The sequence below is a fragment of the Aotus nancymaae genome, unplaced genomic scaffold, assembly GCF_030222135.1.
Source record: "Aotus nancymaae isolate 86718 unplaced genomic scaffold, 86718_ANA_hifiasm-v0.15.2.pri h1tg000004l, whole genome shotgun sequence".
In the NCBI taxonomy this organism is placed as follows: Eukaryota; Metazoa; Chordata; class Mammalia; order Primates; family Aotidae; genus Aotus; species Aotus nancymaae.
In genome coordinates, this window is record NW_026988415.1 from 232691 (window position 1) to 258039 (window position 25349).

Consider the following 25349-nt stretch of genomic DNA (forward strand, 5'->3'; position numbering starts at 1 on the left):
TCCAGTTCTGTGCAGTTGTTGGAACCGGAAAGCTGAGTGAGAAAGGGGCCCTGCACTTCATCACTTGTTGCCACTTTGTTGAGAGTGGCCTGTTTGGGATAAAGTATGTCCTTGTCATCAACTTGCATCTTGGCTTCAAACTGAGAAGACATTTCCGTTCAGGGCATTTCAGAATGAAAACAAGATGCAGTGGACCCTGGGTTTTAACATGGAGGTCAGCTGTGTTTTCATTTTGTTTTGCCAACCTCGGCTTCTAGTGAAATGGCACCAGGTCCTCCCAACCCCATGTGCCTCTCTTGTGCAGGAGTTCTGCACGGCTAGCGGGGGCCTGGCGGAGCAGCCCTCCCAGCCTTGCTTGCTGCTGTGGTCTCACTGCTGGGGAAGGCTGTCTGGCAAGCAGTCCCCTGGTCATCCTCTGTGCCTAATACAGCAGTGACATGTAGAGAGAGGGTTAGGGTTAGGGTTAGGGTTAGGGTTAGGGTTAGAAGAAGACCGCCACACAGGGCACACGGCAGTGGTGGGGGGAGGGTGTGCGAGTTCATCCAGGCCTTTGTAGCCCTGAAAAGGTGAACGCTCCTTTGGGGCGGGGGCAGTGTGAGGCCTTAGAGAGCACGCCTCCAGACCGTTCCCCAAGTCTCCACATTCTCTCAAGGTTACAGCTGAGGGCATTTCTGACTTTAAATCGGTATTTCCTGTTTCAGCCAAAATACTCAAGATTCATGATACATTTATGATTTAGTGATTGAATTAAATCACATGAAGGTACTATACATATATTAACTGTGCTTGACACACAGTAAACATTGAATCCATGTTATTATTTTATTACCAATTTTCCTCAAAGGAAAAATGTACTGAGATACTTTGAAAAGACAATAAAAAAAGACCAGGGAGCAAACATATGATCATTTTAATTACAGACCGAAATACAGTGCAACAGATGAGACCAATAATACAACACTGTACCAGTTTTGAAAAACCTGAACCGTAAAGGTTTTGCATTCTAGTACACTTGAAACAACCAACAATGCTTAGATAACAAAACTGTATTTCAAGTTGTTTTAGAAACAGTTCTGCGCTAGGAACATACAAAGGAAAATGACCCGTTGTGCTTAAAATCGAATGGGAATCTTTAGGGTCCTGCTGACGGAGCCCCCCAGCCCCGCCAGGTGAGGCGCACCAGGCTCACTCCAGGCACCAGCTCCCCCCAGCTTGGCTTCTCTGGTTTGTCAAAGGCATCATCCAGTCCACACTATGTTTAATACTCCTACTCAGCTGGGGGATTACATATTTCTGGGAAGAAAATAGGCAATTCCCCATTTAAACAAAAATCAGTATATCAAGAATCCAGTTTATCCATTCATAAATACGCTTTCAGATATGTCAGGAACGTAAATCAAAAGTTAATGTCAAATATGATTTAGAAACAAATCCCACGGGTGATAAAAATGGAGAATTGATTTTAGGTTATCAAATTCCCTTGAATAAATCTCTCTGGTATCTTAGAGAAGGATAATTTTCAGTAAGAATCAGAAGGTTCCCAGTTAAAAAAAAAATCCATTCTCTACTTGACTATTAAAAAACCCTTAACATATTTTCAAAAATAAGGTCAGTATGTAGGACTTGGCCTGGAATCCACTAATTTGAAACCCAGCAGCTAACATCGCTCTGCAGTCATGCTGGGGTTTCCTTAGGAGCCACTGCAGCTGTGTCTGCCTCTGAAGGCTGGATTCCTGCAGCCCATGGCGGGGTGGGGGGAGTTGCAGCAATGGGCACAGCACGAGGGAGGTGTACAGTATTCATCCTGTGTGGCATGTCGCACAGAGGAGCTCAGAGCAATGGCGTTCAAGTGGATGGAACCAATTGGTGGTAAATTAATTCCTGCGAGGACTGACGGAGTCACGGAGCTCAGCGTCGGTAAGTAAAGGTTCCGAAGCAGGAAGAGAGGGCTGAGCAGCTGTGGTCGGCTTTCCCAAACCAAAGCCGCAGCACAGTGGTTGACAGGCAGCCATGTAAGCTGACTTGAAGGAAGTGTGATAAAATGAGAAATGATTTCGTACAGGCAGATAACATAAGAGCAGATTGCTCTGATCCCAGCGGCTGGCAGCAGTAAAGTGATGGTGGGAAGCATGGCCAGACAGCCCAGGAGGGAGGGACAGGCAGTGCTCCTTGAGGGAGCCAGAGGCCAGCACCTACACATAGCTGCTGGAGGCCTCGGTTTCCCCGCAGCAGGGCTGGAAGACTGAGCATGGCCACTTGGTGCCATCCCCATGAAGGGGATGAGCTGCCCCAAGAGGTGAGTGCCAGAGTGAGGTGGGGACAGAACACGTTGCCCCTTAAATGACCACGTTCCAATCCCATTTCAAATGCACCACAGAAACATGAGCGTGAGGTTTGTTGGAAGAGAATTTCTCCCAGAGTACAGTTGAGCTGACCCCTCCCCAGGTGACTATTCTAAACATAAAAGAGGGCATAGGAAAATAAAGGCCTGTTTCTCTTCTCTAAAAATACCTTATATGTACACAGCAGGAATTGTTACAGGGGACCCCGTGCATGAAGAGGACTGTGGAACAGAGGGCCATGGTCTGTCTTCTCCCCAAGTATTTCATTCAAAACAGTTTTCAGGTTGTGGTCAAGAGCTGAGGGAAGCCCCGAGGCTGGCGATGCATCTCGAAGTGAGTGGTGTTTGTTGTGACTGAAGGATTTGACTTGGAAAGAAATGGTGTGCGGCTCTCTAGAACCTCAGTACTGCATCCCATTCATTTCGTTTCTCCCAAGCTGCCTGGATGCTAGGAGTTGCTTCACAGGGTGGATATGACAGATGGCTCCCCCGTGAAACCGCTGACAGGAGGGAAACGGGCTGTTCACAAAACGAAAAGCACTTGCCAACAGTGGGAGCTGTCACCTAGCCACACAAATGGTCCCTGGGCCTAATCCTAAAAGACAAGATCACAAGCTACAGCCATAACTGATCGCCAGGTCCCTTTCCTGAGCCGCCGGAAGACCGTGGAGCAGCAGGCTGGCCCTGCCCGTCAGACTGAGGTGTGGACGGGAGTGGCAGAGTGGGAAGGTGAGGAGCCCCGCTCAGATGAGGATGAGACAGCGCGCGTGGCCACCTCACGCTGCAGGTCCTCCACCCGCTTCTGCAGCTCCGCCCTGACAGCCAGCAGCTCCTTGAGATTCTGGTGGATGGGCATCTGGAGGGAGCAGAGACAGAGCTGCGTTATCAGGCGGTCCTCCCGCCACAGCGTTTCCACATGCAGGTGCTGGTGGCTTCAGGAGGTTTTCACCACCCAGACGCCTGGTGTGGCCAAAGTCTCCTGAGGAGTTGACCGGCCTCACGTCAGGTGGACGGTGGGACCCCATGCCATGAGCTTCGGCTGCCACTGAGGCTGCCGAGCCACTGAGCCGGGCTGGAAAAGGCCCCATGGGGAGGCTCCGCAGTTCTCAGAAGACAGATCCACTGAGGGCATCGTGTGCAGACGCGGCGCAAGTATGTCCTAAAACTGCGTCAGAAACGTTTACATGCAGACACCCTTTCCGGCACCTCCATTATCTCTGTATTTTTGCATTTCTATAAATAGCTCTGCTGACTGAAAATCCTTCTGTTAAATCAGCAGTTTCTACAACTCGAAGCTGCGTTTCCATCAAGCAAAGCAGGAGCTGCCAGAAGCGCCTGGAGCAGGCAGCCTGTCGGGGGGGGCCTCCCCAAGGGACCATCCCCTCCCTCTCTGCTCAGCGTCACCCCAATGCCTCACCCCAATCAGCTTTTCTCTTTTAAAACCATTGACTGTGGGGTGCAGGGGTGAGTATAAACAAGAAAGGTTTTCCTGGGGCATATGGGACACCCAGTCCTGCTATTTTATAGTCAAAGCACCCAACTCACTAGCCTAACAAGCTCTTTCCAGCAGCTACTAGGGCGCCAGACATCCAAGACCCAGCTTTTCTTACCTGGAGCTCCTTGGCTGGGGGTGAAGGAGAAACAGGATGGGGTCTGGGGGCTCCCCAGCCTTCCCTTGTCTCTGATCCAGTGTATCCACCGCAGCCATAGGGCTGGCTCCTAAGCCTCAGTCAGGCCCTGTGACTCGCCATATAACACCTTCCAGGGGCTTCTTCCCTCTGCCCTGAGAGGGGTCTCGAGGCCCTCTGCAGTCTGGCCCCAGCCTGGCCCTCCGGCTCACCTTTCACCAGATCCTGCCCCCACTCCCTCAAAGACTGGGCTGCGCCACTGTGTGCATCAATGGTGCCTCCAATAACATGGTGCTCGGTAACCACCACCCGGTGGGCTGAGAACTAATGGCCCCATTGGGCAGGCCACAGGAAGGAGAGAGGGGACGGGCAGAGTGTGGTGGCAAAGGCGGATCCCAGAGGCCTCTGCGAGGTGGCAGCAGCTCCTCTCTTACCTTTAGGACCCATCTCGTATGCATTTTCCTGTCTGTAGGATCACTGAATTCTGATCAGACAAGGGAAGGCCTTAAAATCAAGCTCCCATTATCCACCCACAGGCATATGGCCTCAGCGAGAAGCAAGACACGCAGGGCAGAGGCCCAGGACTGCTCAAGCGCACCGCTAGCATTTCTTGAGACAGCTGTTTGCATCTTTTCTCACTTTTTTTTTGAGGTGGAGTACAGTCTCACTCTCTCCCCCAGGCTGGAGTACAATGGCACAATCTCAGCTCACTGCAACCTCCACCTCCCAAATTCAAGCAGTTCTCCTGCCTCAGCCTCCTGAGCAGCTGGGATTACAGGCACCCGCCACCACTACCTCCAGCTAATTTTTGTATTTTTAATAGAGATGGGGTTTCACTATGTTGGCCAGGCTGGTCTTGAACCCCTGACCTCAAGTGATTTGCCCGCCTCAGCCTCCCAAAGTGCTGGATCACAGGCGTGAGCCACCACGCCCAGCCTACTATTTTCATTTGCAACAAATCAAGGGCATGCCTAAAGGAATAGAAAACTCGGAGGTTTAAACAGAGGATTGTGTTAGAGAAAATTCCCACCTAAGGGCCACTCATGTTTGCCCCATGGGTGCTAGCACAATGAAACTTAAGGCAAGACGGTCCCAAGGAAATAGGATGCCCACGGGCCTTCTGCACCCAGCCATCCTCTGATGGATGCCCAGAGAACCCCTCTCTCGGCAGCCGATTTAGCCACTCCCTTCTCAGAGAAAAGACGCCCAACAGGCTTGCACGTCCCCTGTCCTTTGCCCCCGTACTCCCTCCTCTCACCTCTCTTCCTCCTCCCCTCGGCCCCGCCCGGCTCCCCGGGCCGTGTCTCTGGACACCCACACCAGCGGCTGAGCTCTGCCTGCCTCACTGTACTGCTCACCCCCATTCCCATCCACCTCGGTACTGCCAGAGGGAGCTTTCTGGAACATACACTTGGCCTTGTCATGAAACCATGGGATGGTTCCCACCCCTGGAATAAAGTCCAAACTCCAACCTGCCTCTCCAGTGTCCATCATTACCAAGGCCCAGCCCGCTCCCCAGCACACCGTGTCCACACCCAGGAGGTGTCCAATGCATGCCTAGTGCGTAGAGGATAAAACCCTGGCCCACATACTCTTCCTTGGTTCTCTCTTCTGTGTAGCACAGTGGAGGGAGAATGCAAAAGGCAGGACCACCCACCCACCACCCTCTGAGCACAGTGCACTTGGAATGGATTCACTTCCTGCTCAGCAGCGCCGTGAGGTCCCAGTGAGGCTCAGGACCCTGCCGCAGATCAGAGACAGGATCTGGCCCCGGTAGGAAGCATCCTTCCACAACTACCTGCACCGAGCAGCAAGATCTCAGCCAAGTCACAGCTTCTCTGACCCTTCCCTCATTCTCTACACCATGGAACTGCTGGGAGCGTCAACTGGGGTCATGCGTGTACAGAGCCCACTGGCACACAAGAGGACTGCAAGTTACAGGTGCTATCGCTGTGGTTCCATCATCATCATGTTGCAGATGCTTCGCTTACATGTGTAAGAATCTGACCGCATCTGGGAACAGATCTGTCGTGCAGTTTGTAGATTTCAGGAAAGATCTGTTCCCTGCCCTCACATGGTGGGCAAGAATCTGAGCCTGGGTGCTCCCCTGCAGGACAGCACTCTAACCCTCTCTGCTGCTCAGTGTTTCCTCACCTCTGCCACCTGCTGGACAAAGCAGGGCATGGCGGGGTGCAGGGCGGGGGTCTACTGCAGTCATGGAAGGACCCCGTTAAGCCTAAGGCACTTCAGATCAGGCAGAGTTCTGCTGAATTTTCTGCTAATGTTAATGACATTCCACCAACCACATGGTCCTCTGAGTCACTAATACTACCTGGTAACTCTATGTGATTTAAATAACATAGTGACTTCTGACATTCTGTAGCCCATTTTCCCTGTTGCTAAAACAGATGAAACAGAAGTCACCCAGGACAGAATAACTCAGCAAAATGCCTAAGTAGGACAGAAATACACATCAGTGAAGAGGAAGGTGCTGGAAGGGGGCTGCGGACTTTGGTTCCCGAGTAAAGCTGAGCACTGACCGGAAAGAACGTGATTGGACCCCGCGTTTAGCAAGATGGAGTCTCGCTCTGTCGCCCAGGCTGGAGTGCAGTGGCGCGATCTCGGCTCACTGCAATGCCCGCCTCCCAGGTTTAAGCGATTCTCCTGCCTCAGCCTCCTGAGTAGCTGGGACTACAGACAGGCATACACTACCACACCTGGCTAATTTTTAAATTTTTTTTTTTTTGAAGGATGCACAGTCTTTATTCCTGCTGGCAGGGGAGGTGGTCCTGTGGCTGGTGGGCACCTCAGGCTGGCAGCTTCAGCCACTTGGGCACCTTGCCCAAGCTCCTCTTCACAGGTGGGACCATCCCTGAGATGAGCTCGGCGGGGCCCAGCGCCCCCTCCTCAGCAGGTGACTCAGACTCAGGTGCAGGGTTAGGGGCTGGCAATGGGGAAGGGGACCCGGCGGCTCTGCACATGTACCTGACCACCAGCACGTCGGCCGCAGATGGAGAGATGCTGTGTTCCAGCAGGCCAGGCTCCAGGCAGACACCTGCTGGTTCCTTGTCTCAGAAGTGCACCAGAGCAGCCGGGAAGAGGCTCGCCTGAAAGAGGGTGCACGAGTAGTTGTCCAGGACTGTTTTTGTAGAGGTGATGAACAGGTAAAACGGCAGCTCGGGGTGCCCCATGTGGCTCCTCACAAAGTCTCGCAAGTCCCCCACTGTCTCGCTGGGGCGGAAGAAGCCCTGCAGGATGTGGCGGTCAGGGAACAGGACCCTCAGAGCCGCCTTTGGGTAGCGCTCCAGCTTCTCCTTCATCTGCGCCTCCCTGAAGGCCTTCGTCATCAAGGGTGCTTCTTCCAGGCGCTTCTGCTCACTCTTGAGCTGGGCCAAGCATCTTCTCACATCGTCCACTGTCAGCTCGAAGAACTCATCAGGCAGCTCCGCCGGCCAGGCCTGTAGCCGCTCCTTCAGGTCGGGGTGGCACACCGCCGGCACCCGGTCCACAGGCGGCTCTGGCTCTGGCTCCTGCTGGGGATCCTGGCCAGGCTTGGACTTCTTTGGCTTGGAGGGGCCTCCGGGGCTGGAGAGAGACTTCAGCAACTTGGCTGATGATGAAATCAGAGGCCTCATGGGCCCAGAGGGGCCCCCCAGTTGCTGTCCCCCACCCAAGAAAGGAACGAAGGGGGCAGGCGTGGGAGCCCTCATGCTCGGCTTCTCCTGTGAATCCTCGCAGCTGGACCCCACGGTGTCCACTTCCTCCTGACGGCTCAGGTCACCACGGCAGAGCTCCCCAGATTCCAAGGGGAGTGGAGGGCTGGCGGCTGCCTGGCCAGCCAACGCTGATGAGCCCAGGCTTCCTGGGGTCTTGCCCATGCGGCCACAGTGCTTCATGACAAACCTGATGGAGGCACTGCCCCCAGTGAGGCCCATCGACTGCAGTGTGGTGTCCCTCAGGGCGGCTTCACCCGTCACCTCATCCCTTGTGTACACGCACACTGGGGTCGCCCCACCAGGCTGCTGCAGGCAGTCCCTCGTCTGTGCAAAACGGCTGAGAAGCTCCCAGAGGGTCTGGCCTGAACAGAAGGTGTCCTGCAACCTGGAGCCGTCATCCAGCTGCAAAGCAGTGCGAGCCATGTTCTCGGGCCCCTCGCGGCTCCAGGAGGCGGGCACCATCTCCGGCTTGGCATCATTGGGTAGGTTGGCAAATCTCCACTGGAGAGAAAGGTCGAGCACGCTCCTCTGAAACTGCAGATCATATTCACAAGGGTTGAAGTCCTGCCGCCGGCACATGTCCTCCAGAACCTGAAGCAGCATGGTGCTCGGCGTCACCTTTACCGTGTGGCGCCGGCCGTTCGGGGCCAGCACCGACACCGTGGAGCCCCCGCCACCTGCCGGGGCCGCCATCTTCTGCTCACCAATTTTTAAATTTTTAGTAGAGATGGGGTTTCACCATGTTGGTCAGGCTGGTTTCAAACTCCTGACTTCGTGATCCAGCTGCCTCGGCCTCCCAAAGTGCTAGGATTACAGGTGTGACCCATCGCACCCAGCCAGAAATGTAAATTTTTTTAAAAATAGGAAGAAGGAAGCTAAGATGATGCCAGGAGCCCAAATGGTGGCCAAGTGGTGGAGGGCGTGGGGAGCTGGTGCCACTGGGCAGCCACAGAAGGTGATGCCTGGGCTGTTGGGCAGGGGCGAAAGGCCTCTCCACAGGAAGCTGGAGCATGGACTCGAGGGAGACTGAGGCAGGGAACGTAGGCAGAAGGCTGTTCCAATATTCCAGAGGACGGGGTGTGGAGGGGAGACCTGCGGGAGGGGCCGGTGGGGATAGGACAGGTTTAGGGTGGGCAGGCGTCAGTCCTCTGTAGGCTGTGGGGTAAGAGCCATGGGAGGCAGTGGGAAGAAACACAGGTTCAAGGGGCTGGAGAGAGCAGATATGCAGGAGGAAGTGGCCTGCAGCAGAGGGCCCGCCTCTTCATCCATCACGTGTTCAGTCACATATGTCGAGCCTCTGTTAGTTACCAAACACCACACTAGGTGCTGAGGGCTCTGTGGTCTCAAAGCCTGTGGTCTGTAGGGGTAGCCGGCAGGCAAACAGGCTGGTGCAGTATTGAGTGCCTTGGGGAATTCTACAGGCTGCTTATTAGCAGCATGTCCAGCTCTCTTTCTCAGAGTGCGCTAGTTTGGGCAATAAACATAGGGCCACCAGAGCACCAGGTGAACAGGGAAGAGGGCGCTCACGGGAAAGGCTCCAGGGCAGCATGAGTCCCAGCGGCTCCCTGGCTAGCGGGAGGGGGACACAGATGCAAGTCTCTCCCATCCAAGGAAGACTCCGGGAAGGGCTGAAAGAGGTGATCAAATACTAGTTGTTCTCATACATGGGAAGACACAAAGCAGGGCTCATTCACATGGGGATCTGATTCAAGCAGGGGCAGGGTGTTTACAAGGGGAGAAGTGGCTGAGGATGAGGATGAGGAGCTCCCTCGCAGCCAGGCTCCTTCCCACCTCCCCAGGCTCGGTGTACAAGTACTAGGTTGAGTGAGTGCTGACCACAGTGTTGTGGAAAACACTCCTGAGGTCCTAAGTGTGGCAGGGCCAACTCGGAGGGTCCAAGGATTTCAGAAAAGCATTTGCAGCTGAAGCTTGCGGAACAAAACAGAAAGCCATCTGGGAGAGAAAAGGTGAGCGATGACCAGCCTGGTCGGTGGTGGAGGGCAAAAGATCCAGTAAGGAGTGGCCAAACAGTAGGCGGGGCAGCGGGGAGCACCCAGCAGGTGGAGCGTGGAGCTAGGCTACCAGCGAGGGAGCTTTCCCGCGGGGAGGGCGCAGTACTACAGTGACGTATCCTTGAGGTTCCAGAGCCAGGCAGCTAAAAGGAACATGAGCAGTTCAGACTGCCCACGGCTAGTGGAGCATGGAGACAATATGGAGATTACGAATCCCTAGGTGAGAGGGAGGGGAGTAAAAAGGTGGAGAGGAAAGGCAGATTTCTGCATCTTGCCCGACAGAAGCAACACTGTTCAACAATGGCCCAGCTACATGCTCCTGGGGGACTGCAGTAACTCTGAGAACATTCAACTCAAAAGAAAAATCTTGAGCCTGGCATGGTGGTGTGCACCTGTAATCCCAGCACTTTGGGAAGCCAAGGCAGGCGGATCAATTGAGGCCAGGAGTTCGGGACCAGCGTGGCAAACATGGCGAAACCCTGTCTCTACTAAAAGTACAAAAATTAGCTAGGCATGGTAGAATCCCAGCTACTTTCGAGGCCAAGGCAGGAGAATTGCTTGAACCTGGGGGGTGGGGACTGTAGTGAGCCAAGCTTGTGACACTATGCTCCAGCCTGGAGACTGCTCCAGACGGACAGCAAGACTCCATCTCAAAAAAAAAGAAGAAAAATAAAAATCTCAGTAGGCAGTTATCTGTCCATGGAGGTAAGGGCTGCCTCCACCCGTCGTCTTCACCACCTAGAACCGACCATGCCCTGGCCACCCATGTGGAGACTGGGGGCGCGGGCCAGGACTGAATCAAAACCCACAGCACAATGGAGGATGGGGAGCTCTTCAGGAACCCGCGGCCAGAGCTCAGCCGCTGAACGCAAAGGAGGACACAGGCTTGGTGGAGTGGCCCCTGTAGTGTGCCATTCTCTAATTTTGTTCCATCTCAGAAAACATTACAGTGAAAAAGTGTGGCGGGGACGGGCAAACTCTCCCTTCTTCATGGGGGCACCTGTTCTGTGACTCAGCACCTGCCTCCACTGTTGGACCATCAGGGTCTATACACCGTAACCCTGACGCATTTTCCACATGCCTTTCTACCACCTCTATGTGGAAACAGGGAGAAGGGCTGCCCCGCCCCCCATACCTCCAGGTAAAGTAGTTTATAAGACGAAGCCAAGCACAGGAACACATGACACTTTATGCACCTCATCAGTACGGGACAGAAGCGCTAAGATTTTTTAACTTTAACCCAGCAAACAGCATCTGAGTTGGTGTACGGGAGGAACCTCCTGGAACGTGAATGCAAAGGACTGAACCCTGACAGGCGAGCGCAGAAGACAGTAAGGCATGTTGATATCTACCATTAACACATTTTCATACCACCATCTTGACTTGGAAAAAAAGGCACACTCTCTCATTCATGAAGAGAAAAACAAAAAGATACCTGAGGTCTCATCCGTGGATTCCATCGTACGTAATAGTTTACCCACAATTCCAGATGACTCAGACTAGCAACAGGATATAACACGTGGTTTTCATAATCCACAAAGAAGGGATTAGAAAACTCATCTAGCTGGCTATTGATATATGACCATAAAGATACAGTCTTTGTATATACATCCTGAAAAACAAAAAAAGAAACATCTGAAATAAACATCTTCATATTATCAAGAATTAGTATTACACAGAGAAAAGGATTTGAATAATGAAGTGAATTCAAATGCTGAAAATTTCATGAACATTTACTAAGCCCCAGCCCCACCATCTTGCCACTCATGGCCTCATGTAGGGATGAAATGAAAACACACTGGTTGCTGTCCTGGAAAAACATATTGCTGAGGTCAGGTAGCATCTGACAACTGTGTCTACGGAAAGGCAGAGTGAGGACTTTCTAATGACCACAGGATGATAGGGCCCGCCATAACAGATATAATCTTCAATTCTGGTGTCAAGTTTGCTTTTGTAGGCTGGGCACAGCAGCTCAAGCCTATAATGCCAGCACTTTGGGAGGCCACAGTGGGAGGACTGCTTGAGGCAGGAGTTTGAGACCAGGCTGGGCAGCACAGTGAGACTTTGTCTCTACAAAAAAAAAATAAATTTAAAGATTAGCCAAGTATAGTCCCAGCTCCTCAGGAGGCTGAGGTGGCAGGATTGCTTGAGCCCAGGAGTTTGAGGCTGTAGTGAGCTATGATTGTACCACTGTACTCCAGTCTGGGCAATAGAGCAAGACCCTGCCTCTAAAAGAAAAAAATGTTAGGGGGCTATTGTGAGACTTTTTTTTTTTTGAGATGGAGTTTCACTCTGTCGCCCAGGCTGGAGTGCAGTGGCACGATCTCGGCTCACCACAATGTCTGCCTCCCAGGTTCAAGCGATTCTCCTGCCTCAGCTTCCTGAGTAACTGAAGACTACAGGCGCATGCCACCACACCCGGCTAATTTCTGTATTTTTTGGTGGAGATGGCGTTTCACCACGTTGCCCAGGCTGGTCTCGAACTCCTGATCTCAAGTGATCCACCTGCCTTGGCCTCCCAGAGTGCTAGGATTACAGGCCCAGCTGTGATTCTTAATGTTGAGAAATGAGAGTAAATTTTACAGTAAGATTCCTCACGCTGGAAAATCATGGCTATCTGGAGGAAAATGTGCTGTGGTGGCAGGCTGGAGAAACTTTGTAAAGAGAAGTAAGTATGTCATTAAGTTATCTCTTCTTCCCCTAGTTTTGTAGTACACTATTCAGAAACACTGTACCCACTAGCATTCCTCATCTGAACAAAAACACCCAAATGTGGTGAGGCAGGTAGATACTAAACAATGGATCGAGCACAATCACAAAGACAAATGGGGAAATGGCAAGGCCATCAGCATTTTCTCCCATTCTGCTGCTGACTTCCCACGAGCTATCTAAATACAGCAACATTTGATTAGGACCATTTCAACTTTTATACATTTATTTATAAGAGAATCACCAACAATAATTAAAAGGATCCAGAAAAGAAAAAAGTAGGAGGCCTCACACGTCCCATTTTGAAAAGTTACTACAAAGCCATGGTAATCAATGCCAGTGGTGCCGGCATAAGAACAGACATGCAGATCAGTGGAACAGCACAGAGAGCACAGAAATGAATTCTCTCACATTTACGGTCAACTGATCTTCAACAAACGTGGCAAGAAAATTGAATGAGGGAAAGATAATCTTTCCGAAAATGGTGCTGAGACAGCTAGATAGCCAACACACAAACGAATGAAGTTGGATCCTTAATTCACACTTTATACAAACGTTAACTCAAAACAGATCACAGATGTACATGTAAGAGATAAAAGCATAAAACTCTTAGAAGAAAACATAGGAACAAATCTTCGTGACTTTGGGTTAAGCAATGGTTTTTTCGATATGATACCAAAAGTGTAAGCAGCACGAGAAAAAATAGATAAATTGGGCTTCATCAAAATTACAAACTTTTGTGCTTCAAAGGACACCATGAAGAAAGTAAAAAAACAACCCGTAAGTGGGATACAATTTTTGCAAATCATGTATCTTCTAAGGAACTTGTATATATAAAGAATGTATAAGGAACGCTTACAATTCCATAATAAAAAGGACAAATAACACAATTTTAAAATGAACTAAGGATCTCAATAGACTTTCTCCACAGAAGATATGCAAATGGCCAATATGCACATGGAAATGTGCTCAACATCATTAGTGGTTGGGGAAATGCAAATCTAAAACCACAACACACCACTTCCCACTCACTAGGATAGCTATAATCTTTTTAAAAAGGAATATAGTAAGTGTTGGTGAAATGTGGAGAAATTGGAAGCCTCAGACATTGCTCATGTGTGCAACTGCTTTGGACAACAATCTGGCAGTTCCTCAATAGGTTAAACACAGTTGCAATATGACCCAGTAATTCCGCTCATAGATAATGAAAGCATATGTCCACATAAAAACCTGTACATGAATGGTTATAGTAGCATTATTCCTAAAAGCCAAAATGTGGAAACAACCCAAATTTCTATCAACCAATAAATGGACAAACAAAATGTGGTCTATCCATATAATGGAATATTGCTCAGCCATAAAAAGAATGTATTGGTACATAGATGAACCTTGAAGACATTATGCTAAGTCAAGGAAGACAGTCATAGAACTTCATCTATCGTCTAATTCCATTTCTATGATGTCCAGAATAGGCAAATCCGTAAAGACAGAAAGCAGATAGATGGTTTCTGGGGAAAGGGGTAGGGAAATGGGAAGTGATTGCTACTGAGTATGCCATTTCTTTTGGGGGTGACAAATTTTATGAAATTACACCAGGCGCAGTGGCTCACACCTGTAATCCCAGCACTTTGGGAGGCCAAGGCGGGAGGATCACTTGAGGCCAGGAGTTCCAGACCAGCCTGGGCAACATAGCAAGACTCCCATCTCTACAAAAAATAGAAATAAAGAAATTTTATGAAATTAGATACTGGTGATGGTGCACAATATGGAGTATGCTAGAACCATGAAATTGTACGCTTTAGGTGGGTGAATTGTACAGTATGTAAATTATATATCAAGAGAGCTGATTTTTCTTTTTTCTCTAAAGGCACTAGACTGGAAGAGAGCTGATTTTTTTAAGAATGAATTTTGCACTCCCCCTCTCAAAAAAAAAAAAGAAGACAAAACCATGGTTTAAATTCTTTACATAAACTTCATTCTTCTGTTTCTGGTTTTATTTGTTTTAAATGGCTTTGAGATACAACTCACATAACATAAAATTCACTCTTCTAAAAATGTTTTTCTTTTTATCAGGAGGTTAACAAGCCCCATCATGCTGGGTCCGCAGGAGCGCGGATTTTCCTCTAACTGCAGTGGGAAGCGGTGGAGAGGTACATGATCAGATTTCAGTTAGTGAATGCTCGCTCTGGTTGCTATGTTTAGGATGGACTACTGAAAGTCAGAAAGAGAATCAGGGAAGCCCATTCCTGGGTTTCTGCCTTAGTCCAGATGTGAGACAGTAGGGGCCTAAGCTACGCTTGTAGCTATAAGGCAGTTAAGAAGTGGCAGATAAAGAATATGCTTTGGGAAAAGGCCAGCAGCACTCACCAAGGGACTGGGTGTGGTAGCTAGGGTGAGGGTGAGGGAGGAATGGAAGGTAACTCCCATGTATTTGGCCTCGGCATCTGGATGGCCAGTGGTGCTGTGGACTGAGACGCAAAAGAGCCAGGGAGGAGCAGGAAAAGGCATTTAGGTCCCCAAGGTGAGACAATGTCACCTAGAAAGACAGAACAAGAGTTGAGGCGAGAAGAGGACCTAGGACTGGGCCCAGGTGACTCCAACTTTAGAGACTGGTTAAAATGGCACCAGCCAGAGGAGGCAGGGAAGAGGCAGGATGACGTGGGGTCACAGAATGAGGACACTGTCAACTTGGGGGAGACTGCTGAAAGAGGAGGAGGTGGGTGTTACTGGCAGACTGTTTTCTCCCGAATTCTATACAGTCCTAATGTACTCAGCTCACAGGCAGTGGGCCTTGTCTATTAGCAGGACCATACTCCTGAAGCTGCCTTTTTCCTATGCCTTCTCACTTTTGACCACGTCTTTCTTTTATCCCACACCAAGGAAGAAAGAAAGAGGTGAGATGTAACTCCGAGAAGTTTGGTAACTGCTTCGTTACTACTTTGATGTAAAAAAGTGTTAGGCTGCTACCTAAAGTGGGGTTTTTGGCTAATTGGCAGACTCCATTTTCAAGGCCTTCAAGTACGATCTGTCCAGCACCACAGAGGATGAAAAGCAGAATCAAATGGTTTTGGAGTTGGTGCAATGGAAAACACATGAACTCAGCTGATCTACTCCTTAGAGAGCCATGGGCTCTCTGGGTCCCAGCCCCCCATGCCTAGAAAGGAAGGGGCTAGTGTTAGACACATGCGGTGGGGCTGGCCGGAACCCGGAAGGGCATTTACAGTCAGCAACAGCACCAGAGCGCAGTCCTCCCTCCCCTCAGCCCTCCTACAGTGGCACTTCCTAGGAGAGGTGCCTGAGCCACAGAGGAAGCAACAGGCAAGCACACAACACACTCACCTCTTTGAATCGCTGCTGTTCACAGTTGCACAGAAAGGTCCCAAAAAGACAGCTATAAAGGTGATCCAAAATTGTAATCAAGAATAGCTCATTAAACTCGAATGCTGAAGGAAACTTAAATGAAGAGGAAAAAAATAAGGTTTAGTCATAGAGTCCAATTTCTAAAACAAAGTAATACTACTTTTTAGTGAAAGACAGCAAAATTGCAACTTGGGATAAGTCAGATTTAAAGGAAGATTGAGTCCATGTAAAGTCCAACTACCTGCAGTTTTGAGTCCAAATTTGTAGCTGTGGCTGAGAAACAACCAGAAGCACTAAATCTGTTGTACGCAATGCCCATAAAAGCTTACGTGGCTTCCGCTTTCACCATGGCAGTAACACAGAGCCCAGACTCGCCCTTCTGCCAGAAACAACTAGCCAGCTGCATAAAATATGAGAAATGACTGTTTTCAGACACTGGCAACAGGCAGTACTGGACTGTAACCCTGAGAGAAGGGAAAGAAATGAGGGGAGCCCCGCTATTGGGCCAGCTTCCCCCCTGCAGGCATGTCCCAGGTCGGCGGTACAGGGCGCAGTAGACCTCAGTCAGAACATGTACCCAAAGTGACTCAAGAAGAAACAGAAAATCTGAGTAGCTCTCCATCTATTAAATAATCAACTCCAAATTAAGAACCTTCCCACAAAGCCAACTCCGTGACCATACACCCCTGAATTCTTACCAGTGTAAATAAGCAAACTGAACCTGGCAATATATAAAAAAAGGTAATACAACATGACCAAGTGGGGTTTGCCTTAGGAATGCAGGACTGGCTTAACCTTTGAAAATCTATGTCGCAAAACAAGTCAATGACTGTAATTCACCATATCAGCAGAGTGAAGAAGCAAAACCACAGATCATCTTGATCGTTTTAGGTCATTCTTGATGGGGTTTTGCAGAATTCCATGGAGACTATTACTATTGCCAGCAGGTTCTAGCCAGTAGCTGGCGTGTTGTGGCCATGAGATGATCTGGAAGTGATAATAATTACCCTAACAGCAGGCATGTACTGAGTGCCTACCATGTGCCAGAACTCTAATGTAAAAACACAGTAAAATATTCATCACCTACTAAAGGAAATAAAACCAAAGAGAACTACCCAGCATATTTGTATTTAAGTCAGTTTACTTAAAAACCTATTCTTCAACCAGAGTGATGCGTGCACACTATCATGACAAATCTTCACATCTCCAGAATGAGAGATGTATCAGGATCACTGATAGACAAGTTTTTTAGTTTAGCTTTACTGCTTTACTACACTAGCAACGGGCTTTTCAATTAGAACCATGGTCAATCCAGGACTGTCCAAACTCCACTTGAAACTCTTTTCTTTACCAGGCTGTTACATTAGCTGACTTAAGGAATTATGCTCAGATACCTTGGATTAAGACTTGCTTCTCTCTCCATCTTAAGGATTGCTCTTATAGAAACACGTTAACTGTCTTCTAAGGAATCCTATCAGAATATTACTGCTTCAGAAATCTCTGGAAACTAACTCTGGTGGTTCTTACTGGCATCCTTGTTCTTAGATGAACTAAATCAACAATGTAATGTCTCTGGCTGAAATGCTAACGATAGCTACTGGTTAATCCTTTCTTGGAGCCTTTAAGATTGCCCCTTGCAACTCTGACAGTGGCCTCACATTTCAAATGGCCATCTTTCTCTATTTCTGTCTCTCTGTCTCTCATTCACGAATTTATTTATTTAAGACAGGGTCCCACTTTGTTGCCCAGGCTGGAGTGCAGTGGCGCAATCGTGGTTCACTGCAGATTCAACCTCCCAGGTTCTAAGCGATCCCTCCCACCTCAGCCTGTCAAGTAGCTAGGACCACTGCCACACCCAGGTAGTTTTTGTTTGTTTTTTGTTTTTTTGGAGAGACAAGGTCTCCCTGTGTTGCCTAGGCTGGTCTTGAGCTCCTGATCTCAAGTGATCCTCCCATCTCGACCTCCTAAAGTGCTGAGATTAGAGGCATGAGCCACTGCACCCAGCTAAAATGGCTATCTTTTAACAGGCTAGGCACACTATGTCCAATTTTCCCAGGACTTCTCTATGCAGCTTAGTTATGCCCTATTCATAAATTATTGGCACCACAGAATTTGTGAATTGTAAGCAAATATATGACACTTTTGTGTACTGAAGCCTTACATCAAGGATAGGAATAAAAGATCCAGGCTTTTGTCCTATATTTTACAATTCTCAAACTTTCAAAAATAAATGTTTACTAACAAGATAGCAAGTTGTTGACATATTTTCAAGCCATGTAAGTGATATGAACTAAATATTTATATCCCCCCAAATTTCTATGTTGAAATTCTCATCCCCAAGGTGTACTATGAGGAAGTGAGGCCTTTGGGAGGTGATCGGGTCGTGAGGGTAAAGTGCTCGTGAATGGGATTAGTGCCCTTCTAACAGAGGCCGAAGAAAGCTCTCTTGTCCTTTCCATGATGTGAGGTTACAATGAAAAGACATCTAATCTATGAACCAGGAAGCAAGCCCTCACCAGACACTGAATCTGCTTGGTGCCTTGATCTTGGATTTCCCAACCTCCAGAACTATGCGAAGTAAGTTTCTGTTGTTTATAAACCGCCTCAGTTTATGATATTTTGTTACAGCAGCCCAAACAGACTATGAAAACAAGTCTTCACTCCTAGCCCCTGAGCCTATATTGTAGATCTGGGAGCTTGGGAGGGTGTGTTCTAGTGTCAGTGAGGACAAGCCTTATTCTGGCCAACTGGGTACCAGATAGGGGAGGTCAAAGTGGGCAGGGCTCAGTCCAAACCCATTGGCACCCATGAAAACTGGAAAACAAAGGCTCCATCTACTCATGTTGGGTCAAGACTGCAATTTATACTCAGGGAGTGTGGTGGCATCAAGCTCAACTCAGAAAACAGCTCACTGGGGGAAATAGCAGCAGGTGGAGTAATACAGATGAAAGATCAGGTCACTGCAATTCAGTTTGTTTTGGCCTCTTCTCCTGGAAACTGTACCTTTTACCTAAAAGTATGATTTCCAAAAATACACAGCACAGTAATCTATAATAAAATTCTACACCCCTTTTATTTTTGTTTTAGAGGCAGGGTCTCACTCTGTCACTCAGGCTAGAGTGCAGTGGTACAATCATAGCTCACTGTAACCTCGAACTCCTAGACTCAAGCAATCCTCCTGCCTGTCTCCCGAGTAGCTGGGACTACAGATGCACACCACCATGCTTGGCTAATTTTTAATTTTTTTAAGAGACGGGGGTCTCACTATGTTGCCCAGGCTGGTCTCAATCTCCTAGTCTCAAGTGATCCTCCCACCTCAGCCTCCTGAGTCACTGAGATTACAGGCATGAATCAGCATACCTGGCCCCGATTCTGTACCTCTTGAGGAACAAAAATATCAATGACTATTAAACCTATCCAAAAGGGTAAGGATTGTATTAAACTACGGATATTATAGAGTGTCTTTGAGGCCCTTCTTTAAGAGTCCCTGCATTATTTTTCCCTTAGTTTCTTTGTTCACATAGAGACTAGTTCATTTTATTCTGATATTTCTGACAGTTTTACACTGCATAGCTTACTCGAGTTAACAGTAGGCAACCTAAAAATAAATTAATCTTTCATATGAATGCATCTTATACCAATCTGCTATATATCTCATTCATTTGTTAATGAACTGATAAAGACTAATCATTGATGTCTCTGCTAATGCATTTACAATGTAATTTTAAAAGAAATTAATTATACACACATTTCACAGAATCTTAGAGATATGAGAGGCATCTGAAATCTTCTAACGCAAACCCCTTATTTTCTTTCTTAAAATCCAATAAAAGCACAAAAATGACATGGCTTAGATATGAAAACAGGTACTAAGCAGTATAAAGAATGGAGGTCAGTTTGAAGATGTTAAAGAATACACACTCGGGAGGAATAAGCTACTTTACATCCACAAAAGATGGTGCTTATCCCTTCAGAAGCACTGCAATGATTTTTTGTGTTCAACCTTTTTATGCAATTTTTCTAAAATGTGTCTCATACTTTCTTGTCCTAACCTGAAAGTGACAATCATTTAATTTTGTTATTGGCTCAGCATCAACACAAATAGCAATAGTGCCCGGCACTATAAAACGGTAAGGCTTCAGGCCAGCCTTCGTGCTTGAGGAGTGTGTTTGCTGCTACCTTTCACCTGTACCATCAGCACACCTAACCTCTGGGACCAGCCCCTCTTACCTGGGCCAGCTCTCTAACAGGCTATTAGCACCTGTGTGTGACCTGGCCATCAGATCATGTGAGACCCCAATCAGTTTGTTGAAGCTGGGTGTAAAAGTCAGTGTTAGAAATTTCTAAGTGAGGGCCTGAGGATTCCAAGAAATCTACTTTAGCTACTCAGAACCCCTTCCCTTTGTTTCTTATTTCTAAACGTATGTCAGTGTACTCCCTTGCCACTGAAAATGTGATCTGTGACCCGAGAGCTTATCAGAACTGTGGCATCTCAGGCTCTGCCCCAGCCCCACTGAATCAGAATCTGCATTTCAATATGAAATGGGAGCCCCAGCAGATGTGTGTGCTCATTAAGGTTTGAGCAGTGTTAGTCTATAGCAATGGTCTCGAAGTTGAGCATCCATCAGACCCTACAAGAGCTTGTGGAGCCAGAGTGCTGGGACCCACCCAGAGCACTGGCAGGTCTTCAGTGAGATCGGAAGATTGGTGTCTCTAGTTCTCAGTGACTAGCAGGAGAGGGCCCAAACCCTGGATCTCAGCCCCACCCTCAGCCCGGCTGAGCAGCAGGCACTGGGAAACTACTCTCTTTTGCCCCCCACCCCAGCCACACTCTCTGGTTCCAGGTCCATTACCCTGGCACTATCTCTTATAAGGATAGGAAACTAAATTCAGGTTTACATGTTGGAGATGAGGGAAAAAAAAAAAACCCAAAAAACAAAAAAACTAACAGTGCAGGAACTATGGCCTTATGGCCTACTTTGAACGAAAGCCAATGGGCCTGTCTAGCTTGAAGGAAGGGGATCCCTAGATGGCTTCCTTGTTTATCAGGGCCCTGTGCATTGGGGTTTGGGAACTACACACCAGCTAATAGCAAAATGCTACGCTGCTTCCTCTCTGCCATTGGTTCCTGGACATTCATTTCCCTCCATGTCCTTGCGGGTGGGAGAGGCTCTGGACTGGGGCAGAGTGTAGAGATTCCTGGATTACCTGGTCTAATCCTATGTACTAGCCATTCATTCACTTCCTCATTTCTGACATCTGGCCAAATATTAGATGAACTGCTTAGCAGGAGATTGTCCTTCCTTAACCTCTTGAAAGGGAGCAAAAGCAGCAGAACCTACAGAGGAGTAGGGCCTTGGTTTGGAGAACTGGTGGACAAGATGATTGATAAAAACCATTTGCAAAGACAAGTAACTTTTGGTGTGAAATTGGTTGTTTCTAATGTTCTGCTTATATTTCTAAGTGAATTAGAATCAAATTGTGTTTAAGAACGGGGTCATATTTCAAACATTCATTTTGAATGAAAGAGCAATGATAGTTTAATCTTTACAGTATATTTAAAGTGAAGATTATATAGAAATATACTTGAAATCACCGGGCGTGGTGGCTCACGCCTGTAATCCCAGCACTTTGGGAGGCCAAGGCAGGCAGATCACCCGAGGTCAGGAGTTCGACACCAGCCTGGCCAACATGGAGAAACCCGGTCTCTAGTAAAAATACAAAAAAATTTGCCGGGTGTGGTGGCGCATGCCTGTAATCCCAGCTACTCGGGAAGCTGAGGCAGGAGAATCCCTTGAACCCAGGAGGTGGAGGTTGCAGTGAGCCAAGATCGTGCCATTGCACTCCAGCCTGGGCAACAATAGTGAAACTCCGTCAAGACAGACAAACAAGAAAGACAGACAAGAAGGACGGACGGACGGACGGATGGACAGAAGGAAGGAAGGGAGGGAAAGGACAGAAAGGACAGAAAGAAACTTGAAATCTCTCACCTGTCTTGTCATCTGCCAAACACAATCAATAAACTGCAGAAATATAGGAGATCGGTCAGCATCAGCGTGGTTGTCATTACCATGGCCCACTCGCTGAAAAGAAACAGAAGGTTGAACATTTTAACATATGTTATGGTCCTCTTGAAAGTCACTGTAAGTTGTCCAGTGGTAAGAATCATGTCTCATCTGGCCTAAGAGAATTCCTGGCACATAACAGGCACTCAAAAATGTCTGTCAAATTGAAATGACTTCCATTACTTTTAGAAAACAAAATTTCAGTTTACAGTATTTTTACATGTTGATCATTTTATAATTTCTCTTTAATATAGTTGGTATCAGGAAAGTGTAAGCAACTAGCTAGCAACTTTTCGGTTAAAATGGTAAGGTCCAGACCAGCCACCACACCAAGTGTACAGTGTCAACGTAGGATGCCAATTAGCACTTCATAAAGCACATGATGAATGTCATTTTCTCTACAAGTATAAAAACATTTTTTTCCATTTTTCAGAACTGTCAGGAAATCTGAGAATCAAAATAATGATTAACAATCCACAACTTTTTACCAATTCTACATGACTCAGAGAACCCCAAAATCTCAATCTTGAAATGGTAAATGGGGTAGGGTCCTTGCTTAAGGCAGTCTAGTACTGTATTTCGTATCTTTTGATATTTTGTAAGACATCAATAGATTTATACCAAAAGGTAAGATAGTATTCTCAAATACAAAAGGATTGCCAAAACACTGAAAATGCCACAAGTGAAAAAGATAGCTGAAGAGTGAGGATTCTAAGACAAGCTTCAAAGAATTTGACTATAAGCAAAAGAATGTAGGAGAAGAAGACATTAAGAAAATACAAAGCAATCACACAGAAAGAGCAAAAAAGCTCTGTGAAATTGCCACCTGGAAAGACACGAAAACAAAGAAATGACGAAATCAACATTAACATCTCAGTGTATTGCCTTCTTTTAAAAAACAATTTGTGGTGAAATACACATGATATGTAATTTATCATTTGAACCATTATTTTTATTTAGAGAGAGCGACTCACTCTGTCACCCAGGCTGTAGTGCAGTGACATGAGCATAGCCTGCTGCAGCCTCTAATTCCTCGGCTCAAGTGATTCTCCCACCTCAGCCTCCAGAATGGCTGTGACTGTGCATGTGAGCCACCGCACCCAGCTAATTCTTTAATTTTTTTTGTAGAGATGGGGTCTCACTATATTGCCCAGGCTGGTCTCAAGCGATTCTCCTGGCCTGAACTCCTGGCCTCAAGCGATCCTCCTACCTCAGCCTCTCAAAATGCTGGGAATTACAAGCATGAGCCACTGCATCCAGTCTCATCTTAACCATTTATAAGTATATGGTGCAGTGGCATCAAGCATACTCATACTATGCAACCATCACCATTTCTAGAACTTGTTAATCTTTCCAAACAGAAACTCTATATGCATTCATCACTAACTCCCCATTCCCCGCCTCCCAGCCCCTGGCAATGACCATTCTACTTTTTGTCTTTGTGAATTTGATTAATTAGGTTCTTCATATAAGTGGAAACAGAAATGTTTGTGCTTTTGTGACTGGCTTATTTTGCTAAGCATGTTTTCAAGGTTCACCCATGTCGTAGCACGTGTCAGAATTTCCTTTTTTAAGACTAACATTGCACTGTATAATCATGTGCCACAAAATGACATTTCAGTCAATGACGACTGCATACCCAATGATGGTCCCATAAGGTTATCATGCCATATTTTTACTGTACCTTTTCTACGTTTAGATACACAAATACCATGGCATTACAGTTGCCTACGGTATTCAGTACAGTCACATGCCATACAGGTTTGCAGCCTAGGAGTAACAGGCTATACCATACAGCCTAGATGTTAGCAGGCTACTATCCATCTAGGTTTCTGTAAGTACACTCTGTGATATTCACACAATGACGAAATCACCTAATGTTGCATTTCTCAGAATGTATCCTCATCATCACACACTGCATGACTGTATATACAGACTACATTTTGCTTATGCATTCATCTGCTGATGAACACTGGGGTTGCTTCCACCTTTGCGCTACTGTGAATAAAGCTACTATGGATACCGACGTGCAAGTATCTGTTTGGGCCCCTGCTTTCTCTTTTTGGTGGTATATACCCATCAGCAGAATTGTCAGATCATGGGGTAGTTCCATGTTTAATTTTTTGAGGCTCCACCATACTGTTCTCCATAGTGGCTGCATGCATTGCCCCGCTATAAAACCACTTGTAGGACTTGCTGTTCAGTATTTAAGGCACCTAGGGAACTGTTTTACATGACAGTTCACAATTTAGGATTCATTCTTTTACCAGATAGCCATGGAACTCCTATGGCATGTGCAAGGCATCATGCCTGACCCTCAGAATGTCAGACATTATCACGGTGTCTGGTAAAGGCCAGGTCCTTGGCTAGGTACCTAAGAGACCAAAGCAAATGAGACACTGCACTTGTGCATGAATAATTCATTTGTGGTCTAGTTAAGAGACAAAAAGTGTTCCAAGGGCTTCCAAGGATGCGTTGGGTATGGTGGGAGCACAAGGGAATGAGAGAACCGTCCTAAGATGGGGTAGGGAAAGGAACAGGGAGGGACGGTCGTGCAAGTCACAGTAATGAAGGACATTTCATTTCAGATAAACCCTGAAGGACAGAGAGGTGTCTGCTTCCTGGGCAGCCAGGAATTGATAACCAGTGGGAATGTGGTGGGGGACACTAAGGAAGCCATAAGTAGCTGGGCGTAGCTGAGGCTTAGACGGGGCAAGAGAAGAAGATGATGAGAGGTGAGGCTGGAGATGTAGCTAGGGCCAGATCACCAAGGGCTCTGAGTGCACATTGAGGAGTTTGCTCATAATCCTGTGTGCTACAGGAAGGCACTGAGGGACTCACACTGGGGAGTGGTAACGTCCGATCTGTTTTTTGGGATGCTCCATCTGGCTCCAGTGGGGATGATGGATTAGACAGAGCTAGGTTGCACAGAGGCTACTGCTATTGTTGGGATGTTTGTCCTCCCAAACCTCATGTTGAAATTTCATCCCCAATGTTGGAGGTGGAGCCTAATGGGAGGTGTTGGGTCATGGGGGTGGATCCCTCATAAATAAATTAAACCCTCCTTGGGTGTCGGGGGGATGTGAATTTTCTATTAGTTCTCTTTGTAACAGCTCTTTGTTACAAAGAGCCTGGCACCCTCCCCCTCTCTCACCATGTGATCTCTACACACTGGCTCCCCTTTACCTTCTACCGTGAGTAAGCAGCCTGAGGCCCTCACCAGAGGCAGATGCTGGCACCATGCTTCTTGTGCAGCCTGCAGAACTGTGAGCCAATTAAATCTCTTTTCTTTAAAATTGCCCGGCCTCAAGTATTCCTTTGTAACAACACAAACAGACTAAGACAGCTGCTTAGGAGACTGCCTAAGGGAGTTGACAAGGGCTGAATTATGAGAGCATCAGCAGCAGTGGAGATGAGATGAAAGATTTGCTATACACGTTATTCAAAGTCACGGGGCTGGGTGAGATCACTAACAGATTAACCACAAAGAGAAGAAAAATGATCCAAAGACTCATCCC

The 25349-nt window shown here is 47.6% G+C and overlaps 2 protein-coding genes across 10 annotated transcripts in view; both read right to left on the reverse strand.

Annotated features, from left to right (window-relative positions):
- Window positions 1-893: 893 nt before the first annotated feature.
- MTMR1 (myotubularin related protein 1) overlaps window positions 894-25349 on the reverse strand; it is a 73707-nt gene continuing 49251 nt past the window's right edge. For 6 of the 9 annotated variants that reach the window (XM_021674583.2, XM_064360516.1, XM_021674581.2 and 3 more), the window contains 4 exons: window positions 21757-21849; window positions 15746-15859; window positions 11133-11309; window positions 894-3197 (listed from right to left, as the gene is read on the reverse strand). In XM_021674583.2, coding sequence (XP_021530258.2) covers window positions 3033-3197; window positions 11133-11309; window positions 15746-15859; window positions 21757-21849 — 549 coding nt within the window. In that variant the 3' untranslated portion in view covers window positions 894-3032. Of the gene's footprint in view, window positions 3198-11132; window positions 11310-14018; window positions 14113-14773; window positions 14943-15745; window positions 15860-21756; window positions 21850-25349 lie in introns of those variants that run through there. The other 3 variants (XM_064360531.1, XM_064360540.1, XM_064360528.1) reach the window with 3 other exon arrangements.
- LOC105734505 (tether containing UBX domain for GLUT4-like) lies at window positions 3204-8378 on the reverse strand. The gene has a single exon (XM_064360566.1). The coding sequence runs from the start codon at window positions 8376-8378 to the stop codon at window positions 7041-7043; it is 1338 nt and encodes a 445-aa protein (XP_064216636.1). The 3' UTR covers window positions 3204-7040.

Excerpts from the sequence above, each read along its gene's own strand:
- LOC105734505 (XM_064360566.1), bottom strand. The coding sequence starts at position 8,378 with ATGGCGGCCCCGGCAGGTGGCGGGGGCTCCACGGTGTCGGTGCTGGCC.